The sequence below is a fragment of the Sus scrofa genome, chromosome 17, assembly GCF_054392235.1.
Source record: "Sus scrofa isolate SSC_HxYL_T2T_F1_AM1 chromosome 17, Sscrofa_HxYL_maternal_Yorkshire_Landrace_v2.0, whole genome shotgun sequence".
In the NCBI taxonomy this organism is placed as follows: Eukaryota; Metazoa; Chordata; class Mammalia; order Artiodactyla; family Suidae; genus Sus; species Sus scrofa.
The window spans coordinates 47,747,563-47,770,366 of NC_139399.1; the positions used below are offsets into that span (position 1 = coordinate 47,747,563).

At 53.4% G+C, this 22,804-nt stretch overlaps 1 protein-coding gene across 1 annotated transcript in view; it reads right to left on the reverse strand.

Moving 5' to 3' along the window:
- MTCL2 (microtubule crosslinking factor 2) overlaps positions 1-22,804 on the reverse strand; it is a 79,449-nt gene that overhangs the window by 50,316 nt on the left and 6,329 nt on the right. The window contains exons 2-3 of the mRNA XM_005672920.4: positions 8,891-9,115; positions 16-174 (exon numbers count right to left, since the gene is read on the reverse strand). Of these exons, the coding sequence (XP_005672977.2) occupies positions 16-174; positions 8,891-9,115 (384 nt within the window). The remainder of the gene's footprint in view (positions 1-15; positions 175-8,890; positions 9,116-22,804) is intronic.

A 22,804-nucleotide genomic window follows, 5' to 3' on the forward strand; every position in this document is an offset into this window, starting at 1 on the left:
GGGCAGGACTCTCACCTCTCTCGGCCGCTCCAGCTCCGTCTGCAACACCTGCTTGGCCAGCTCAGTCTCGATGAGCCGCTGCCGAAGCTCCTCATTCTCCTCCTCCAGCCGTGCCCGTTTCTTCTCCACAGCCTCGAGCTCCTTATGCAGCCGCACGGAGATGTCCTTAGAGACCTGAGCAAAGGCGGGTGATGAGCAGGGTGTGAGCAACCCCAAGCAGACAGGTACTCTCACCATCCCCACTTAGAGAGGAAGAAACCAAGGCACAGAGAGGTCAAGTAATTCACCAAGGGTTACACAGCCAGGAATGGTAAAACCCAAACCCAAACCCAAGCACCCCATGATCCCTATGTCCACACCGTAGTTCAGCCCCCGGAAAGCTCTAAGGGCCCTGGCTATTCTTAGCAATGCCTTTCGCTTATCTGGGCCTTTTAATACTTCCAAAAGCCTCTCTCAGATACTCTCTTGCCCAGTTCTCACAAGAGCCTATGGCAGGCCCGGAAGCTCATTTTATTTACTTATTTTTTTGTCTTTTCTAGGACCGTACCTGCGGCATATGGAGGTTCCCAGACTAGGGGTCGAATCCGAGCTGTTGCCACTGGCTTACACTGCAGCCACAGCAACGCCAGATCTGAGCTGCATCTGTGACCTACACCGAAGCTCACAGGCAATGCTGGATCCTTAACCCGCTGAGCAAGGCCAGGGATTGAACCTGCAACCTCATGGTTCCTAGTCGGATTTGTTAACCACTGAGCCATGACGTGAACACCCAGAAGCTCATTTTAAAGAGAGGGGAGGGAGTTCCCTGGTGGCTCAGTGGCTTAAAGATCTGGTGTTGTCACTGCTGTGGTGCAGGTTGGATCCCTGGCCTGGGAACTTCTGGATGCCTCGGGCCTGGCGTAAGCAAAAAAAAAAAAAAAAAAAAAAAAAAAAGAGAGAGAAAGTGGAGAAGTTCCTGTTGTGCCACAGTAGGTTAAGGATACAACTGTAGTGGCTTGGGTCGCTGAAGAGGTATGGGTTTGATACCCCACCCAGCACAGCGGATGGGTTATGGATCTGGCATTGCCGCAGCTGTGGTATGGGCCACAGGTACAGCTCAGCTTATTCCATCCCTGGCCCAGGGAACTTCCATATGGTGCTAGTGCGGCCAAAAAAAAAGTGGGGGTGGAATCCAGAGCAGGATGTACAGCCCCAGAGCCATCTGAACCCTATTTCTGCAAGTGACCAGTATATATGATCCTGAGCAAATCATTTCCCTCCCCTGTGCCTCGGTCTCTTTAACTACAAAATGGGTGCAATAATAATAGCACCAACTTCACGGGCCAACAGGAGGATCAGGAGGACTGATTCAGCTATTGCACAAAAGGTCAGGCCCAGTGCCTGCACAGTGAGTGCCGGATGAGTGGTGGCTGCTGCTGAGAGAAGCTGAGCCCAGAGAGGGGCATGACTTGCTGGGGGTCACACTGTAGCAAAGACCCTGAGGCCTGTTTCCAATTGTCTGGGATATAGAACATGCCCTAGGGACAAAGTCTGGGCAGATGTCCAAGTCATCCCAAGGCCAGGAGCTAAGAGAGCTGGTGCCAGGATGCTGCTGTAATAGCATCCCATTTCCTCGAGGACCGCTCTGTCCTGCTCCTGACGGCTAGTGGGAAAGGCTAGGAAAGGGGGCGGGGGGGGGTCCTCTTCTCTGGGGATGAGGAAGGCCCATTTAAGCTGGTAAATCACAGCTAGCCTCCACCCCTGAGTGGACCAAGCCCTCCCCTTTGCTGAACACCTGCTATGAGCCAGACTCATTCATCTTCACTCCAATTCTGCCCCCATTTTACTGGCAAGGAAACTGAAGCTCAGAGTGCAAATGACTTTTTCAGGGTCAAACTGAGCTGGTGAGGGCCAAGCTAGGGGAGCTCAGGGGTTCTGGCTGATAGGTTAGCGTGGCCAGGCCTCCACAAGGGGTTCAACGGCTTTGCCAGCAAGAAGTATGCATAGGGCAGACAGCCCAGCGCCTCATGCCTGCCAATCTCGGAAATGACCATGGCACCTCCTCCCTGCCGGAAGGGAAGAGGGCCCTCCCTGGCTTTGCCTTCTGCCTGGGCCCAGGCCCAGCTCGGCACGGACCTGCTGGCAGGGTGCGAGGCAGGCCAGGAAAAACAACAGCCAGAAAGGAAATTCAGCCCTAGCTGCCCCTCCCCCCTCTGCTGCCCATTGCCTCTCTCTGCCCTGAGGATCTCCAAGGACAGCCAGAAGCTGGCCCCCGAGGCTCCTCCCACAGTCTCTCTAGGCCACCACACCTCCCTTAACCACAAAGTGGGGACAGCAATCCCTCCCTGGCAGAAGGAGGACTTTGCAGGTGGGAAAACAAGATTCAAGCCTGATCCTACCACTCACTGGGTATGTGATCCAGGACAGGCTAGTTGACTATTTCTTTTTGTTTTTGTTTTTTTGGCTGCCCCACAGCATATGGAGTTCCCCAGCCAGGGATCAGATCCCATCAGTAGCTGTGGCCTAAGCTCCAGCTGTGGTAACACCACTGTGCCAGGCCGGGAACTGAAGCTGCGTCTCAGCACTCCCAAGACACTGCCGATCTGTTGCACCATGGTGGAAACTCTTGTTTACCATTGAATTGAAGTTTGTTTGTTTTTTAGGGCCGCCATCTGCAACATATAGAAGTTCCCGGGCTAGGGGTTGAATTGGAGCTGCAGCTGCCAGCCTATACCACAGTTGTAGCAACACCAGATCTAAGCTATATCTGTAACCTACACTAAAGCTCACAGCAACTCTGGATGCTTAACCCACTGAGTGAGGTCAGGGACTGAACCTGCATCCTCAAGGGCACTATGTCAGGTTTTTCACCTGCTGAGCCATAATAGGAACTCCGAACTGTGGGTTTTATTTCATCTTCTTTCTCTAGTTACTTTAAGTGTAAGATTAGGTTGCTTACTGGGGATTTTTCTTGTTCTCAACCCACTGAGCCACAATGGGAACTCCTGAAGTCTTGATCATCAGTAAAAGGAGGTTGATATAGCCTAGCCACGAGAGCTGCTATGAGGAATAAACAACACAGTTCTTGGGCTGGTGGCTGGAACATAACAGGTACTCAAAAGTATAATGATTTTTGGAGTTCCCGTCATGGTTCAGTGGTTAATGAATCCGACTAGGAACCATGAGTTTTCGGGTTTGATCCCTGTCCTCGCTCAGTGCGTTGATGATCCGGCATTGCCGTGAGCTGTGGTGTAGGTCGCAGACACAGCTCGGATCCTGCGTTGCTGTGGCTGTGGCTGTGGCAGGCGGCTACAGCTCTGATGAGATCCCTAGCCTGGGAACCTCCATATGCTGTGGGTGAAGCCCTAGAAAAAACAAACAATAAAAAGTCTAATGATTCCTTTTTGTTTTGTTTTGTTTTTTTGTCTTTTGTTGTTGTTATTGTTGTTGCTATTTCTTGGGCCGCTCCCGCGGCATATGGAGGTTCCCAGGCTAGGGGTTGAATCGGAGCTGTAGCCACCGGCCCATGCCAGAGCCACAGCAACGCGGGATCCGAGCCGCGTCTGCAACCTACACCACAGCTCACGGCAACGCCAGATCGTTAACCCACTGAGCAAGGGCAGGGACCGAACCCGCAACCTCATGGTTCCTAGTCGGATTCGTTAACCACTGCGCCACGACGGGAACTCCCTAAAAAGTCTAATGATTCTTAATGCATTGTCAAGATTCCTGCATTACCTCTGGGCACTGATTTTACCCAGCTTGGCCCAACACCCCACAACCTCATTCTTGAGTTTGATGTCAGAGTTTTTGCTGGAGATGTTCTGTGGCCCCAAGTTTTAGACCGTTAGGTCACCCAGTGAGCCCCTGACTTGATCAACACTACATTCATTCATTCATCTGCTTAGCCTCTGGCGGCAGGAGTGGTGAAAGAGGTTCAGGCCCCAGGCCACGCCTGCGCTCTTTCATGTCTCCCCCTCCCCCCCGGCTTTTTAGGGCTGCACCTGTGGCATATGGAGGTTCCCAGGCTAGGGGTCCAATCAGAGCCACCAGCTGCTGGCCTACACCACAGCCACAGCAATGCCAGATCCGAGCCACGTCTGCAACCCACACCACAGCTCATGGCAATGCTGGATCCTTAACCCACTGAGCAAGGCCAGGGATTGAATCCGCAACCTCATGGTTCCTAGTCGGATTCGTTTCCGCTGCGCCATGATGGGCACTCCTCTTTCACGTCTCTTTTTTCCAGTAGCAGTGTAGGGCCTGGCACACACTAATAAATGCTAGTTGGATGAACGACAACAACAAAAAAATCCAAGATTCCAACAAGCAAAAGGGAGGGAAATAAAGGAGTAAATGACTAAAATTTGGGGAGCTGCACACGTCCTAGCTTAGCTGAGGATGTCCCCACAACAGCCCACACCCTCCACTGCCCAGAAAGGGCTATGTCCCTGACTGGGGCAAGAGTGGGACAAGGCTCTTCTCCAACTATGCTCCTGCCCGAGCCAGCTCCTCTCCATCTGGGGGTCACTCCATCCCCATCATTGCCTCAATCTGGGCAGGTGACCCACTCCCCAACAAGAAGGAATGATCTATGTAGGTTCCTGGATCCTCTTGGGCCCATGAGTGACTCTATGGCTGTCATCCCTCCCATGAGTCCCCAGTTGTCTTTTGCCCCATTCTCCATGGAATCCCCTGCCCCATCTGCTCTCCACCCCTGGAGGACACTTTGCTAAGAAAGCCTAGCCCCAGGGAGACCACAGAATTCCAGTGTGAACCAAAGAGCCCTTAATCTCACATCCCCCAAGAGCCCTGTGCCCTTGGATACAGGCCCACAAGAGCAAAGAGCACAGCTGCCTGGAGGGCAGGAGCCTTGCTGCCTGGGCCTGTCCCTTCTCCTCTCTCAGCCTCAGAGGTCCTGGGCCCCTTGGCTCTCACAGGTGACTGTAGAACCTGCTGTCACTCCCCCAGCACCCAGCACCTGTCTTTCATCCCCTCGGAAAGTGCTTTGATTATTACCCCCTTTCTGAGGCTCAGAGAAGAAAGGTCACTTGCCCAAGGACACACAGCTAGGAAGCTACAAAACCAAGATATGAAGTCAAGTGGTCAAGTCTGGAGTCTTTCTCTTGGTCTGAGCCTGCTGTTGGCCTGAAGCTTGAAAACACATTATATTAATATCAATGGTAAGAGTATTTATAAGTGCAACAGTGGGCTTGCTGTGTCAGGGGCTCACAGGGCCCCACCTGTCTATCTCATTTGATCCTCTCATGATCATTCCAACTACCCTTAAGGTAGGATGGCTGAGATACTACAGGAGGCGAAGCAGCTGCAGCTTCCGGAAACCAGGGCAAATCCGCAAAGCGCAAACAAATGCTCTCGGCCATGAGGTCACTGTTTACAGTGCTGGGGCCTGGCTCCTGCCAAATGCAACCAGCAGCCTCCAGGTCACAGCCACCTCAGTCAGTGGCCCCTCGGCTCCCGGGCCTAAGGCTTTAAGGTGTCCCTGTCACTCTGAATGCCCAAGGAGAGGATGGGACACTCACTAAGGAGCACGCTCCATCCAGGCAGCATCCGGGCTCGGTGAGGCTAAATCCTCCCAGGAGCCCCAGGAAGGTGGGAATGTCACTTCCATTGTACAGATGAGGAAACCGAGGCTCAAAGAGGGGAAGTAACCTGCTCAGACCAGGAATTAAACCCAAAGCCAGAACTTTTTCTCCAGCAACATCTGTTTCTAAGAAATGTTTTACTGACGAGTCCTTGGGGCTCCCACAAGAGTCCCGTCAGGCGGGAATTTTCATCCCCAATTCTCGGGACCAGAACCCTCCCACAGGATCCCAGGCCCTGATGGTAGGGCCTAGGAATCTGTATTGTTAACAAATCTTCCAGGTGATACTTATCCACCCAGGGACGTTGAGATTCTGGCCTCCCTTCCCCACCCTGGCCCCAGCCACTTGTCTCACTAGTGCCTCATACATTCTTTTCCTGAAAAATAATATCCCAACCAACATGTGCTCATTTGTTAGGGGAGCAGCCCAAGCCAGACTCTGTGCTCATCATGCTGTTTTTTTTTTTTCAATCTCCGCACCCATGGCATAAGGAAGTTCCTGGGCCAGGGACTGAATCTGAGTCACAGCTGCAGCAATGCGAGATCCTTTGATCCACTGCACTGGGCTAGGGATTGAACCTGCAACCCAAGCCACTGAAGTAGGATTCTTAACCAACTGTGCCGCAGCGGGAACTCTCAGCACGCTCTTTACCTTTCATTATTTTTGGCCATGCCCATGGCATGCATATGTTCCCAGGCCATGGATCGAACCCATGCCACAGCAGTGACAACACAAGGTCCTTAACTGCGAGGGAACTCCTTGAGCTATGTCTTTTATCTTCAAAAATCTCTAAAGGTAGAGACTTGTTGTCTCTCCATTTTCCGCATGGGAAAACTGAGGCTTAAGGCTGTGAAGAGCTTTCCCAAAGCCACACAGCAAGCAAATAAAAGCAGGTCTTGTCCCCCTGCCCTCCTCACGCTGCACAATGTTCCTGCTGAGGTTCTGTGGGTCCATTCAGCTGTGAGGACCAGCAGAGAGTGAGAGAGCCTGGGAGGATGGGGGGAAGGGACGGCCAAGGTTTCTTTCATGCCGCCCTCTCCAGTAATCTACCTGCTTGATCAAACCGCTGGAGCTGAAAAACCCTGAAGACTCAGCTGCTCTAAGCCCCACATTTAACAGAAGGGGAAACTGAGGCCCCAAGGGGTGGCCCCACGCCAGCCTACTCTTGATGGCAGAGCAAGTCAGAGGGTCCCCAGTTCCCTCCACATCTCGTGACGTGGAGCCTTCCCAGGCAATGCCAAGGAAGTCAGCCTCTTGAGAACCTCCCCCAAATGCCCCAGAACATCCCCAGCACATGGCGCAGCGTGAAGAGGCCAACGCTGTCCAGCCCAAGCTTGCTGGATGAGCTCAGCGCTCCAGCTGCAGATGCAGGGAGGGAGGGAAGGGGCCAGTCGCTGATTGGCTAGTTCAAATCCCAACAGAAGGGGCCGCTCCCTCTGCCCAGGCTCAGAGAGCACCCCCCACACGCTCTATGTGCACACCAGCTGCTCAGCTCCTCCCCCTCCCCCGGAGGCGCAGCGACCCAGCCAGCAGGCTCCCAGCCCCAGCCTCCCCCTGTTCCTCATGGAAGGCTGACTTTTCTGTGTCCCAGCTACCTGGGCCCCATCTCAGATTCCCCTAAGCAGCCAGGGCTCTCCCTCATCCCATACCCTCTCAATCCAGTGCCTGGAATTTGAGTTTTTGTGTAACAATTTATCCCAGGATCTGCCTTCTCAGGTCGAGGTGCAGTTTGGACTTGGGGATATAGCCTTTCTGAGCTCAGTTTCCTCGTGTAGAGCAGACTTAAAATCCCGCAAGACAATGGGAGACACAAAAGCTGAGGTGGGGCTTGTGCTCACTGTTTGCCTCCCCTTAGAGGGGCCCTCTTCTTCATATCAGGCCTCAGCACAGAGGTCACCCCTGCAGGAAGACTTCATAGGCCCCTAGGCTGTGCCACGTACCCCACCCCCCAGCTCCTACAACCCCGGATGACAGTGGGCTGAGTACTGAGAGCAGGAGGCAGGCCCAGGTCTCCTGGAGCTCTTAGTCGCCAGACCAAGGCTCACACAGAAGAACAGGGCAGACCTCTGGAGGCCCCACCTGCCAGCTTCCAGACCAGCCTTCTCCTGCTCCCTCTGAGGTCAGGGAGCAAGGCACTGGAGGCTGATGAGTCTGCACTCCACCAGCTACAGAGAGGGTCACATGACCTTGGACAGGTGCTTCCTTTCTCTGAGCCTCCCTTCATCTGGAAGATGGGAGTAAGGACAGCTAACATTTTTTAAGTGCTTATAGCAACCTCTTACCTACCTTATCTCATTTGATCCTCATAAAACCCTGTGAGGCAGGGGCCACTGTTACACCCATTCTCCAGATGAGGAAACTGAAACTTAGGTGGCTTGCTCAAAATCAAAATATTAGGGCATACTGGCTCAGTGGTTAACGAACCCAACTAGGATCCATGAGGATGTGGGTTTGATCCCTGGCCTTGCTCAGTGGATTAAGGATCCGGCATTGCTATGAGCTCTGGTGTAGGTCACAGACATGGCTCAGATCCCACGTTGCTGTGGCTGTGGCATAGGCTGGCAGCTGTAGCTCTGATTTGACCCCTAGCCTGGGAACTTCCATATACTGTGGGTGCAGCCCTAAAAAACAAAAAATAAACAAATAAATAAATAAAATAAAATTAGGGCATACGGGAGCCACGATTTCTTTTTTCTTTTTATGGCCACACCAATGGCCTATGGAAATTCCCAGGCTAGTGGTGGAATCAGAGTAGCAGTTGCGGGCCTATATGACAGCCATAGCCATAGCAACATGGGATCCAAGCTGCTTCTGTGAACTATGCTGCAGCTTGTGGCAACACCAGATCCCTAACTCAATGAACAAGGCCAGGGAGCGAACAAACCCACATCCTCCAGGAAACTATGTCGAGTCCCTAACCCACTGAGCCACAACGGGAACTCCTGGAACCAAAATTTAAACTAGGCTTATCCAACTCCAGACCTTCACTTGCCTCTATCAGCACAAGAAAGAAACCCCCATAGAACTGCACAGGGCCAACTTGGAGGCCAGCACCAGGCGGGGAGTTGATACTCAAAACAGCAGCTGCTGTTGGTAGGATTCATATCATGATGCCACTTTGGACATCCCTGGTAGATGGCCAATCAGTTCACTGGGGATCCTATTTTACAGGATGGGGATCAGGCCATCCTCATGAGGATGCTGAGGCCCAAACAGCATCCTAGGACACAGGAGGAGTAAGCTGACCTGGGTCCACTCCGGCTCATGGTCCTACTCCCCCAGCAAGAGCACCTATGAGGGCTTACCTTGACGTCCTGCTCCAGGCCTCGGATGAGCTCACCGTCCACTTGGCCAGTCTGGGCAGCTCGCAAGCTGCGGCGCTCGGCCTTGCGTAGCCGGTACTGCAGGATGCGGCAGGTCTTACTGGCCTGGTCCAGCTGCTGCCGCAGCTCCTGCAGCTGATACACATCCTCCTCCATGTAGACGTCCCGCATCTCCAGCATCTCTGCCCGCAGCTCCTCGATCTCATCCTGCAAAGGGAAGGACAGGTCAGGTTGCTGGGCCCTGTGGCAGTGGCCAGGGTGCTTGAGTGCAGGCCATACCCAATGCTGTCCTAGGCACCTGGGGGGGAGGGAGGGGTCTGAGTGTGGTAGGCTGAATAATGACTCCCCCCAACCCGAAGAGATGCCCAAATCTTAATTCCCAGAATCTGTGAACATGTTATCTTACATGGCAAAGGGACTTTGCAAATGTGATTGAGTTAAGGATCTTGAGACTGGGAGATTTTCCTGGATTATCTGGCTGGGCCCAATGTAACCACAAGTATCATGTAAGAGGGAGGCAAAGGGGTCAGAGGGGGAGAAGACCGGGGGGCAAAGGTTGGAGTGACGCAGGTTGAAGATGGACCAGGGAGTGCAGGCAGCCTCTAGAAGCAGGAAAGAGTTTCAGAGCAAAGAGTTACAGGAAAGGAGCCCTGCCAACACCTTAGTTTTCAGACTCTGACCTCCAGAATTGTAAGATAATAATCTGGGATTATTTTCAGCCACTACATTTGTGGTAATTTATTATAGCAGCAATAGGAAACTAATACACTGGGGAAGCAGGAGAGGCTCATTCAACAAGCATTTATGAGCACCAGCTGGGTACTCTGTGCAAACATGGAGGTGGGGAAGGAGAGGAGTGGTGGCCAAGACGAATGTGGCCCTTTCTGTACTGTCTGCATGGGAGCCCCAAGTCTCATTGGTAAGACACACAGCAAACTGACAAATTACAAAACCCTCTGTTACTGTTAAGAGCGATGAAGACAAACTCACGCCCCCCCCCAAAAAAAAAAGCAAAAACAAAACAGCTGGGTAATAAGATAGAGGAATGAGGGAAGGTGCTACGGTAAAGGACACGGTCCAGTTCCTGCTGTGGCACAACGGGATCGGCAGCGTCTCTGGTTTTTTGTTTTGTTTTGCTATGGCTGCACCCGCAGCATATGGAAGTTCCTCAGGCCAGGGATTGAATCCAAGCAGCAGCTGCGACCTGATCCTTTAACCACGTCAGATCTTTTAACCCACTGTGCTGGGCTGGGGATCCACTGTAGTTGGACTCAACCTACTGCACCACAGTGGGAAGTCCATTGGCAGCATCTCTGCAGCCCTGGGACACAGGTTCGATCCCCAGCCTGACACAATGGGTTAAGGACCCAGCATTGCAGCAGTTGGGGCATAGGTCACAATTGTGGCTCAGATCTGATCCTTGGCCCAGGAACTCCATATGCCATGGCGTGGCCAAAAAGAAAAAAAAAAAAAAAAAGTTAAAGGACATGGCCAGGGAGGCCACTTCTAAAGAGACATTTGAGCTGAGGCAAGAAGGAATAGCCATGCAATGAGAGAGGCAAGGAGAGATTACTCCAGGCAGAGGGAACAGTGTGTGCAAAGGCCCCGGGGCAGGAAAGAGCTCAGTATCAAGATACAACAAGGTGGCCAGAGTAGCTGCAGGGCCAAGCTGAGGCTGGAGTAACTGACAGGGGTCAGCCACCCAGGGCCTTGAATAGCTGAGTAAAGAATCTGAGTTTGAGTTCTAAAAGGAAGGGGTTGAGGAGGGTGACCTCACTTCCTCAGGGCAGCTTCTGACCGCCTCTGTCACCAGCTCCCAGATGTCCTTCACTTCCCCTTTGTCATCATCAGCACATCAGCAATTTTTCATTAAGAATTTGTCTCCCAGAGAAACTGTGAGTGTCTGGGGGGGTTCCCCACGTCTCCCTCACTCCCTGCTGTATCCCCCATGCCCAACCCAGGGCGAGCATCCCATAGCCTCCCAGTAAATAGTAACTGGATGAATGGAGGTGTGTCTGATTAGGTAAACGACTACAAAAAAACATACCAATGTGGAACAATCATTAGACACAGAGTGTAAGGGGCTGAGTGAGGGGACCCAGCAGAAGAAATCAATGATTACTTTGTCTAAAGCAGATGTGAAAGCTGAGTCACAAATGGAAATAATAATATCTACTCTTAGTGTGACTGAACAGATTGAGATTGTACGCTCAAAAGAGAAACTGAGACACAGGGGATGAATGACCTGCCAAAGGCACCCTTGAGGAGCCAAAGAAAGCACCTAAGGGTGATGCTGATGGGACAGGGGGTGGGTCCAAGAAAAAAAAAAGCCCACTTGGCAGGCCCTGGGGGGGATCCACAGTCTGGAGACCTGGCTTCACAGCCCCCTAAGCGTCCCTTTCCCCAGAGAGAACAGGTGGTTCTCTCCAGGGGGAATGGCCTGGGACTGTCCAGTGGCCCCTGAGACTAGATAGGTGAGTTTAATTCAGGAGCACGGTTAGGAAGTGGTACCTTCAGGCCAGTTCTCAGTATGAAAGCTCACTGAGGTTTCTACATCCATCTGTTTGTACCCAGTTACTTCTAGGACGATTTCTCAAATGGTTCTGAACCGAGGAGAGGATGACAGAGGGGACAGGTACCTGTTTCTTCCAACCCCAATAGACACTGTCCTGCTCCTGTCAGCAACTGAAGGGTTTGACACTCACTTGCCACCAGAGCCTCGCTCGTAGGGGTGGGTTCAGCAGCACCTCCCAAAGTGAATGACTGCCTGCACCAGCTGCAGAGGAACAGTCACCTCGCCAGGACCCCCACCCCCACCCCAGTATATACAGACTCACCCCCAACACCAGCATGCCAAGCAGACAGAACTAAAAGTGGAGAAGGAGGAAGTGGGACAGTCGATGATCGCATCAGTTAAAGAAAAGAGGAAGTGAGGGTGCACACGCCACTTCAGCTGCCAGATTAAGGAAGCACAGAGGAAAGAGCACTCGGGAAGTGCAGGCCAGTTGGCTAAATCCGAGCTAATCCAGTCTCCAGATGGGCCTGTGTTCAAATCCCCACCGTGCTATTTACAGAATGCATTGATAGGGAGGATGTGGGGGTCTGAGGGGACCCGAAGCTCAGGATGAGCCAACAGGAAGCGCGAGGAACACACAAGCTGATGATGCTGGGCTACACTAAATATCACTGGATGATATGTAGGAGTTCCCACTGTGGCGCAACAGGATCAGTGGCATCTTGGGAGCGCTGGGGGATGGGTTCCATCCCCGGCCCTGCACACTGGGTTGGGGATCCAGCGTTACCGTGGGTGCGCCTTGGGTCACAGCTGTGGCTCAGATCTGATCCCTGGCCTAGGAACTCCATATGCCGTGGAGTGGTCAAAAAAAGAAAAAGATGTATGATATTTAGATCATGGGAGGTGACATCCCTCCACACAGGACCACACCAGGGCACTGGAGTTGTTTTTGGAGACCACTTATTTTTTTAACTTTTAAATAACTGATTTTCCATTATAAAAAGAAGCAACAATCATAGAGGTAGTTTTGAAAACACAGAAAATAGAAATCACTCATAAATCCTCCACCTGGTCCTAAATCACAGTGGTTCTCAAAGTGTGGTCCCTGGACCAGCAGCATGAGCAACACAGGAGAACTTGTCAGAACTCCTCAGGCCCAGCCGCGACTTACTGAATCAGAAACCCCGGAAATGGGGCTCCCGAGTGACTCTAATTCAGGGTATTTCCTTCTAGTCTTTCTCCGTAAATGGGCAAGAATCATGTGTCTCAGCACACAAGTCCCCAGCCCAGAGTTGGACACAGAGCAGGGTCTCAGTAAGCCTCTATGGAAGAAGTGAATGAATGAATGACCTTTCTCACATGAGCAGCTGCCTCTCCAGGCCTGCCCTCCAACACAGTCAATTTCTGAAAATGCAGGATGTTGCATTTGTGCCAGTTCCAGCTCTCTGTGGTGGCCGAGGCGGGGGGCCCAGGCCCCCTGGGGGCTCATCCCAGCTGCAGGCAGCATGTGGCAGCCCCTCCTGGCACGGTCTGCATGAGAGGGTGAGTCCACAAAGGCCGGCTTGTGGCCCGCACGGCTGGGTCCACTGGGATGTGGGCAGCAGAAGCCAGTGAAAATGGGACTTAGGCAGGGGCTGAGCTTTCAGGGCAGTGGGGGTGGGGGTGGGGTTGCCAGAACATGGGGAGGGGGCCGAGGGCAGGACTCTGTTTTCCTGCAGAGATTCTTGGACCTCACCAATCTCCTGGGACTCCTCCATCCCAGAATCATCTGAGCCAACTGAGGAAGCTGGAATGGAATCACCCCAGGGTGGGGGTGGGGAGCTCAGCCTTCCCTTCCAGGGCAGCTCAGTGGCCTTGCTGAGCCCCCCACCTCAACCATGTGGAAGTGGGGAAGGAGGGCCAAACTCCACTGGCCTCAGCCAGCCTAGTGGCTACATAAGGTTGTCAGAGACCCCCACCAACATCAGTGGGGAAACCCAAACCTCATCCCCCACTGCAGACGGGAAAAGGCCACACTGCCCAGCAGTGCCCTGTTCAGAGCCTGGGGGCCCCCGACTCTCAACCCCACATTTAGACAGGCTGGACTCAAGAAGCTGAGGGAAGGTGCCCAGACCAGTCATGGCTGCCAGGCCCCCAAACCCATCCCCTCTGGCCACTCCTTCAAGGTAACCTGTCTTCCCCTTGAAGCTTAACCTGATTATTTAACCTGGACAAAGAACGGGGAGCGGAGCAGGGAGGATAGGGGATGGGAAGGGGCACCCCCACTGCTGCCAGGTAGTCAGCCTTTCCTTTTATAGAAAATGGTTACTTGGCTCTGATTAGAGCAGTAATGCCTGTTTATTGTGGGGGTGGGGTGGCAAAAAAACAAAAAACTTGGGGGACCAAAAAAAAGATCAGAGAGGTTTCTATCTCCTCCAGAAGTTCCCACTGGTTTCTGCATTAGGTCCACGCTTCTTGCTCTGGAACCTGAGCCCCCCTGGTCTCCAACCCTGTCTTGCCTCTGCCCTCGCATCCTCGGCCCCCCACGTCCAGATATGCCACGACCAAAAAAACACCTACTGGAAAGCTCACTGATACCAGGCTCCGCCCAGCACAGTATCTGCACAATAGTTTAATCCCCTCACCGACCCTGTGAGGAAGGTAGTGAAATATTCCCACTTTGCAGATGAGGAGACTGAGGCTCAGAAGATTCCCAGAGCTGTCCAAGGAAAGGAGCGGGGGAGATGGAATCCAAACAGGCCCTGTGACCCTGGGCCAGTGCACCTCACCGTGTGTTCTACTCCCCAGGTTGCTCGGGCTCTTCCCTCTGCTAGAAAGGCCCTGGCCAAGCTAACTCCTAATTTTCTCATTCTTCCAGAGTTTTCCCTCCTCCCCGATCTGATTCAAACCCCACACTCTGAACTCCTTTGTTCTCTTGTGCTAACAACTTTAGGTTGCATTTGCCCATTTTCCAGTCTGTCTTCCCCAAGAGCTGGTGGGGAGGCCAGGTGCTGGGTCTGACTCGTGTCTGGTCCCTGACATCGCCCTGGACAGGACGTGAGATGGAACAGGCACCCATCACTGTCTGTAGGGCGATGAAGAAATAAAAGGAGCTTCTGCCCAGTCTCTCTCCACAGCCCGGGGAGGGCAGGCCCTCCTGATCCCAGCCCCAGGCCAGCTGCAGAGGCAGGGAGAGCCTGCAGGGCTGGCCTCAGACCCCCACCCCCACCCCAGGAGGATGGGCAGGGTCTCTCTACCCAGGGAACCTCTGCTCACCCACCCGCTCTCTGCCCACAAAGTACATCTCTGTCCATCCCCCTTGCACCCCCTAAGGACCCATGAGGTTGGCCTGCAGGAAGCAGCCTCTCAGGGCAGACCCGCTCCCCAAATGGATTGGTTCCCAGGAATCCTGAGGGAACTGGCCAGGAAGAGTCTTTTGGTCCACGCTGGGCTGGAGGGCCAAACATGAGCTCACACCACCGCTAATAATAGCGTGGCTCGGACGGCAGAACAGGATTCACGGTTTACAAAGACTTTCCATGTGAATCATCTCACGGGTCCTCACAGAAGGCCCGGGGCCGGGCAGGACAGGAATCACCATCTCTGTGCCAGAGGCAAACAGCCGCTGAGGAGGCAGGGCAGGTGGGCTGTGCCCAAGGTCACCCAGAGACACCCCCCCAAGCAGGTCTCCGGGTGTAGACGTCATGCTCTTTCATCTGCATCAGAATGCAGGGAGTCCATGAACTTGGATGGATAAGGGGAAAAAAAAAAAATCACATCTTTATTTTCACTAACGGTAACTAAAAATTAACATTTCCTTCTATTCTGGACAAGCTATGGTTGTATCAGCAGTACTTATGGCTTTGGCACCAAAAGAAATCGCAGATATTTTCATATCACATAACAGTTTTTGCAAAAATGTCAAAATATTGTTTACACTCATCAGTACTTTGAAATTACAGTAATTAGTAGACCTGTTACCAGATTTTATGAGATAATAAGCACACATATTACTATATCATAATTTAAAAATATACTTTGATAACTGTACTTCAATATGTTTGGTTTCCTTTGTATTTTGTTTTGAACATTTAAAAACATTCTTCTAAGAATTACTCCCAGCAGAGAGCTTAAAGGGGCACATGACACAAAATAAGATGGAGCCTGTGTCCTCTCTGGAGCCACCTCATCTGTGGGGTCTGGGTTGTGACCTCAAACCCTTGCTCTCCACCATCAGCGCCTAAGGCTGGAGAAGCAGAGCTCTGCTTTCAAGCCACACTTTTTTTTTTTGTCTTTTTAGAGCCATACCCACAGCATATGGAAGTTCCCAGGCTAGGGTCCTATGCCACAGCCACAGCAACGCTAGATCTGAACCATGTCTGCGACCTACACCACAACTCATGGCAATACCAGATCCTTAACCCACTGAGCAAGGCCAGGGATCAAACCCTCATCCTCATGGATCTTAGGCTGTTGAGCTACAACGGGAACTCCAACCCTGCATTTCTTTCGTGGAGCATATCACAGGCTAATTTGTGATACTAATTATTTTCCTTATTTGTCTGTTTGCTTGTGGATGTTTGCCCTCAGGAGGGCAGAGCCCAGCATGGTGCCTGGCACGCAAAGGAACAGCTCAACAAGCAACCACTGAATGAATAGTGGGGTCTTAAATGGGGAAGATGACACCCCCCCATCCCACCCCAGTTCTACTCGCCTGCAGAAAATCACTTCTGGTCAGGGCTGCTGTGTCTAAAGCTAGTTTTTGATTCTGTGAAGCTAATGCCTATGGCGGCTTTGAATGCTAGTGTGGGCCTCAAATCCCAGCCCAACTGCCTCTCTGCCAAACCCCAAATCTCCCCCCAGTATACACCTCTTCCCCAGGTTCTAGGGAGCTGACCCACCAATGGGCAATAGACCCAGGAAGAATGACAGCTGAGCTAAGGGACCCAGAGCCTTTGCTCTGCAGGACAGCAGCCACTCCATGGGGAATGGGAGCCTCCGCCTGACCCGCCTTCTCCCACACGGCCCAGGCTGCCTGCCCATCTGCCACCCTGGCCCTGGCCCGGGCCACTCAGCCCAGCCCGGAAGGGCTGACCTGCAGGGCGGGACAGCAGTGGCCACAGGGGCGGCATGCCAGCCCTGGAGAGGCCAGGGCAGCCATCTGCTCTCCCTTCTGCCCGTCCTCCAGGGTCTGTCAAGGCTCCAGATGAGATCATCACATTCGGACCCCAAGGAGGGCAGAAGGCTCTGCAGAGCTCCACTTCCCTCCCAGCTCGGAAGCAAAGACTGGGGGAGTTGCAGCAGGGGGATGGGAACCCAAAGAGGCCATCCCTCCACAGGCAGAGACAGTGAGGCTGAGAGAGCAACTGGGACAACCCCATAGTCCCCTCAAGCGGGGAGGGACTCTGAGCTTCTGTCCCCCAGCCCAGAGCTCACCCCAGCTTAGCCAATTTGCATGGAGGCTGGGCCCTAGTTTTAGGGGAGTCAGGGTCAAAGGTCCTAATGAAGGAGAGCCAGGACCCCAGCTAGGCATGGCCATGCCACACAGTGTCCCATTCCCACTGGCATGGAGGCTGCCTGGTTCCAGTGACCCTCAGGGTCATGAGGGATGACAGGGTCCTGGACTTGCCTCTCCAACTGCAATAAATAATATGGGGCACACAGCTCCCTGAGCACTCCCACGTGCCAGGCTGCGCCACGTAGCATAGCCATCCCTACTGACTGGTGAGGAACGGAGGTCAGAAAGGTCAATTCGAGGTCACCCATTAAGTGGCACAGCCAGGATTCAAGTCCAGATTGAGTTCCTTTTTTTTTTTTATATCTTTTTGCCTTTTCTTGAGCCGCTCCCACAGCATATGGAAGTGTCCAGGCTAGGGGTCTAATTGGAGCTGTAGCTGCTGGCCTATGCCAGAGCCACAGCAACGTGGGATCCGAGCCGAGGCTGCAACCCACACTGCAGCTCATGGCAATACCAGATCCTTAACCCACTGAGCAAGGCCAGGGATCGAATCTGCAACCTCATGGTTCCTAGTCGGATTCGTTAACCACTGCGCCACGACAGGAACTCCAAGTCCAGTTTGAGCTCTTATAGACAGTCCCCATGATAGGACAATAGTGACAATAATAATAGCTAATATTTATAAAGGCTCACCATGTGCCAGACACCAAGCTAGGCTCTGAATGAATGTCCATTATCTTGTGCTCAATGATGTCATTTGAGGCAAGTGCTATGGTTTTATGACCATTTTATAGATAAGCAAATAAAGACTCCAGAACATGAAGACTCCGGAGTTCCCATCATGGTGCAGCGGAAATGAATCCAACTAGGAACCATGAGGTTGTGGGTTCTATCCCTGGACTCCCTCAGTGGGTTAAGGGTCCAGTGTTGCCGTGAGCTATGGTGTAGGTCGCAGATGTGGCTTGGATTTGGCGTTGCTGTGGCTGTGGTGTAGGCCACCAGCTGTAGCTCTGATTAGACCCCTAGCCTGAGAACCTCCATATGCCGTGGTTGCAGCCCTAAAAAGCCAAAAAAAAAAAAAAAGGAACATGAAGGTTCCAAAGACAACGAGGAGTGAGCCCTCCAGAATGTGTGTGTGCACACATGCACATGTGTGCTCGCATGCATGCATGACGGTGGGGGTGGGGAATAGATGCCCGGAGACTGCAGCCCATCAGGCCTGTCTTATCACTGTCTCACTCCAGGCTTCCGCTCGCCGGAGCAGGGAGACCTCCACAGCCCCCGATGCCTCTGCGGGGACTCTCAGAGTGGGGCACCTGACAGTGTCCCTCCTGTTTCTTCTCTGGTGACAGGAAGGAAGGCAGCATTTGGATCTGGATGTGTTTAAAACTTCCCCCAAACAGCTTCTGGGCTGCAAACAGCTTCTGGGCTGCAGCCAAATCTCTAAGCAGGGAGAGAACAGGGCCCAGAGGTCTATGGGGAAGGAAAGTGAGGTTAGAGAGTCAAGGGAGCGGCTCTGGGCGGCACAGCCTGAAGCTCCAGCCCGCCCCAGCATTCCCACCTCCAATCTTCGCCTGCACCATTCACCCTGCCTGGCATCCTACAAAGGGTACTATGAGACCCCAGTCCTTCTGCTACTGCCTTCTGCCTTCTGCTATTACAGGCAGTGTGACCTTTGGCAAGCCCCTTAACCTCTCTGAGCCTCAGTTTACACTTGTGTAAAAGAAAGGGGTGAACCCCCCCACCCCAGATCCCTGCCCTCAGGCAGAATAGCTAGGGTAGCAGAGGGGCTGCCCTGAAACGTGTAATTACCCAATTAATAATCTAATTACTGTGGAGTCAAAAGTCCCAAAAGAGCCTACAGGAAGCTCCTAGGTGTCTAACGCAGTAGCCTGACCTAGAGCTGAATACATGAAGATGCAGGAGGGAACCACAGTACCAAGGCCCCCACAGTGGGAAGAATGCAGGGACGGAGGCCTGGGGTGCAGGGGGCCCTTGGAACCTGGGTGGAGCAAGAGCGAGGTGAGGTGAGAAAGTCAGGACCACACAGGCCACTCAGGCACTTGGGCAGGGCCAAGGAGGGGTGTGGAGGGGAGAGGCTGATGCAACTGACTCAGAAGATCCCATGTGAATCTGGGGCAAAACCAGGATAAAGATATCCAGCTGGTCCAGCCTAGCTGTGGACCCCGAACTGTTTTCCCACTGGAGCCTGAGCTTCTGTTTGTGGCCCAGGCAATGGGAGACCATTCACCTCCATCCCCAAAGGTGGCCCTCCATCAGCTAGGGAGTAGCTCCAGGTGACAGGGTCTCCAGCCCTAGCCTGACTTGGGGCTGGAGGGGTTGTGGCGCAGGGAGAGATGTTTGGGGATACCCATGATGCACTTCAGCTCCGCACGCACCTCCTAGGCCTCTGGTCAAACTGAGACCTGCGCCTACCAGCAGGCACAGTCCCTGTTGTCAAGGACCCAGGGCTCACAAGCGGTCAGACCCAAATCTGCTGATGAGTGATGAAGGCGGATGGTTGAGTTTTTCCTCTGAGCCGAGCGCTGGCTAATCTTCACGTACATGTTTTCTCTTATTTAACCCTCACATCAACTCTGCAGGGTAGGCACCATCAGCAACCCCCATTTTACAGATGAGGAGACTGAGGCTCATAGAGGAAAAGGCAGAATCAGGATTCAAGCCCAGGGAGCTTGGCTCTAGACCACAGTGCTCTTCCCTACCTTGGACTCCAGAGAAGGTAAAGGCTGGCCTGATGTTCCCACCTTCTCTGAGCCCTAGCCATGCCTCAGGAAGGCCAATGCCATCCTCTGACCTCTGGGCCTCTAGTGGATGCCAGGGCTAGCCTGGCCCAGAACACTCCAGAATCTCTGGCTCTTTCCCCACCCCAGCTCCAAGTTCCTTCTGGCTCCAGAAGGAAGAAAATGTGACTGCAGATGAGGTCATGCCTATGGGGCACTGGGAGAATGACCATAGTAATAACCTTGGCTGCTAGTCAGGCCTCTGCCTGGAACTTAGCCAAACCTCTCCCAGGGAACTTCCTCTGCCCCAGAGGCTTCACAGGATGTGGGGCTCCCTCCCTTCCTCTGTGCCCTGGATAGTGCTGGATGTACCTATACCTGAACGCTAATTCTCCCAAGCACTCCACAAGAAACGGACTAAATTCCCATTTTACAGATAGGAAGACTGAGGCTTGATAGGGCCCCTTGCACACAGGGATCATGTACAGGGAGGAGGGGACAAAGCAAACTTTGGCCCTAGACCTGATCTTGACAGTGGAATTCATCCCTCTCTTTCCCTGGGCCCATGGCCTCATACCCAGTGCTGCAGACACATGGAAAGGAGGCAGCTCCTAGCCCTTCTACAGGCCAACTCGACCCCTCCCAGCAAGGTGTTTACAGCGCCTCAGCAGCAGCTCAGCATTCAGTGCCTTTCCAGAGCAGGCCCAACTCCCCCGCCTAGCCTCTCCCTCACCACTGCCCCCACCCACCACTCCCTCCAGCGCTCCAGCTTTAAGCCTGCACCCCACCTGCAGACCCTGATCACGCCTTTCATTCAATCACGCAACAAATATTTATCAGGTCCCTATGATACGCCAGGCATGGTCCTAGACAGCTGGACACAGAGGCCATCATTCAAGGCTAACTCCTCCTCCACGCAGCCTTCCAGGCCCCTCCCCTGAGTAGCCACACATCCTCCAACCTCCTCTATCCTGGCCTCCTTTTCCCAGAGAGAACCAGGTACCCTGCAGGGACAGGAGTGGCATGGCCTTCCAATGTCCCCAGCAGAGGGGGTGGGGAGGAGGAGGGAGACGAGGGCCAGAATTCTGGAACTTCTGAGGCGATTAGAAGGGAGTTGCCCGGGCAGTGTTTCTCTTGGGTTGGGGGAGGTGTTGCAGCAAACTTGACAATTGCCTCATTTCACTCAGCCCACTGGGCCCAGGCCCAAGTGCTGGATGCTGGAGCCTGAGGGCCTGCGATGAAGCTTTTCCACCTTGGTGACCTCCAGCCCCTCATCCACCTACAAACCACTCAGCCCCAGCCAGGCTCCTCGGGCCCCCAGATCCAGGTTACAAAGTCAGGCCACACTCCTCACTGTTCCCAGCAGCCTCGTGGAGGAGCTGAAAACAGTAGTTTGTACACATTAGCTCCAGGGAGACACAGACCAGGATTTCCTGTGTTTCCGTGTGGCTGAAATGTCACCGCCAGTGTGTGCGTGTGTGTGTGTGTGTGTGTGTGTGTGTGTCTTGGTTTGCGGGTCTCTGACTCCCATCAGCAGATGCTTCAGGCCTGACATGTGACTGTTCTGTGCCCATACCTTGCTTTTATGTTTGTGGCTGTGTGTCTTGTCCATGTGTGAGCATCTCTTGGGTGTATGACTGTGAGCCCTGGGTGTGCAAGGGCCTCTGCTGCCTGCTCGCTTGTGGCAGCGGCGGTGGGGTGTCTGCAGGGGCAGCTCTGTGGATTCCAGTGGATGCCAGCACCCGTGTGTAATGAGTGTGCGTGGGTTTGTGTGCGCGCCCGCATATGTGTGCATACTTCCTTTACGGCCGACGGTGTCTCCAGGGTGTGTCCATCTCTGGGACACGGCCAAGTGTGTCTGGGGGAGTGTGTGTCTGCATTGCCGTCTCCTAGATGGTGTGAGTCTCGGTTGTGCCTGCCTGTACCTGTTGGTATGACAGACAGGAGGCGTATCTTGCACAGATCCGTGTACTTTTCTGAGAGGGTATCCTCTCTAATATGTCTGGAGGTGTGTTTCTAGAAGCAGACAGCAGAAGCATGTCACACATGAGACGTGTGTGAGTGGGCATGGCTCTCCGAGCACGTGCTATGAGTATGTGTATGTGTGTCTGTGTGTATAAGAGAGAGTGTGCCCAGGGAAACCAGCCCAGCCCCTCTGCAAGGAACGCTGGGAGCCCTGGCAGCTCTGTGGTCCCCCTCAGGCTTCAGCAGCCACCGCCTAACATTTTCCATCTCATTCCCCATCTTGCAGGAGCTGCCTCCCCTCCCCCACCCCCACCCCCACCCGCATCCCCACCCCATGACAGGCAATCAGCTGAGGATCCTTAAAGACCCAGTTCTCAGAACTGCTTCTTCCAAGCCACCTCTCAGCAGCCACAGGGAGGACGGGGCCTCAGGGCAGGGAGCAGGAGGCGCTTTCCTGACCATGATGTGACCACCTCTCTCCCCCTCAGTGACATACAGACTGGAGCCTTCCCCCTACAGTGCTTGGGAGCTGAGAAGAGCTTCAGCACTTGCTGGCTACTGCCCCAGACATTTGGCACAGGGTCTGGTACCCATGGGAGACTTGGAAAATATGTGTTAAATGAATGAATGAATGAATGAATGAATGCCTAGAGAAGCACGTAAGGGAAAGGTGACCGACCACCAGGATGGGCACTAACACTTACTGTGCACTAGATCTAGATCATCACACGGCAGAGGTCCCTGTGACCCTGGGGCAGGCATGCTCATCTCCTATTTTTCAGAAAAAAGGCCCAGAGGCTCAGAGAAGCTGAGTATCTCAGCCAGCAACACACAGCTTGTCACTGGCAAGACCAGGCGAGAACCCTGCTCTGTGGAACGTGGAGGCCCAGCTGCTCCTGCACGGGAGCGGGTGGAAAAGTGACGGGGGACGGAGGCTCCTTGGGGTTGTCTAAGGAGGTTCCCAAGTCCCTCAGCGGGGTCATCTCGGGCACAGGACATAACCCCTCAGTTTCCTCATAGGTCAAATGGATCTGACATGAGAACCCTCCACACGGATCACTGTGAGGAGCAAAAGGCTTACCTCACCAGAGCCTGGCACACTGGAAGCGATCTACTAGTGGGCAGCATTTGTGAGCCTGAGCCATGGAAGGCGGGGGATCCGTGGTCTGGGGGTCCCCAGGCCAGCACTCTGGATTTCAACCTAACTTTCACCTAACCCTTAAAGCTGGATCCACACC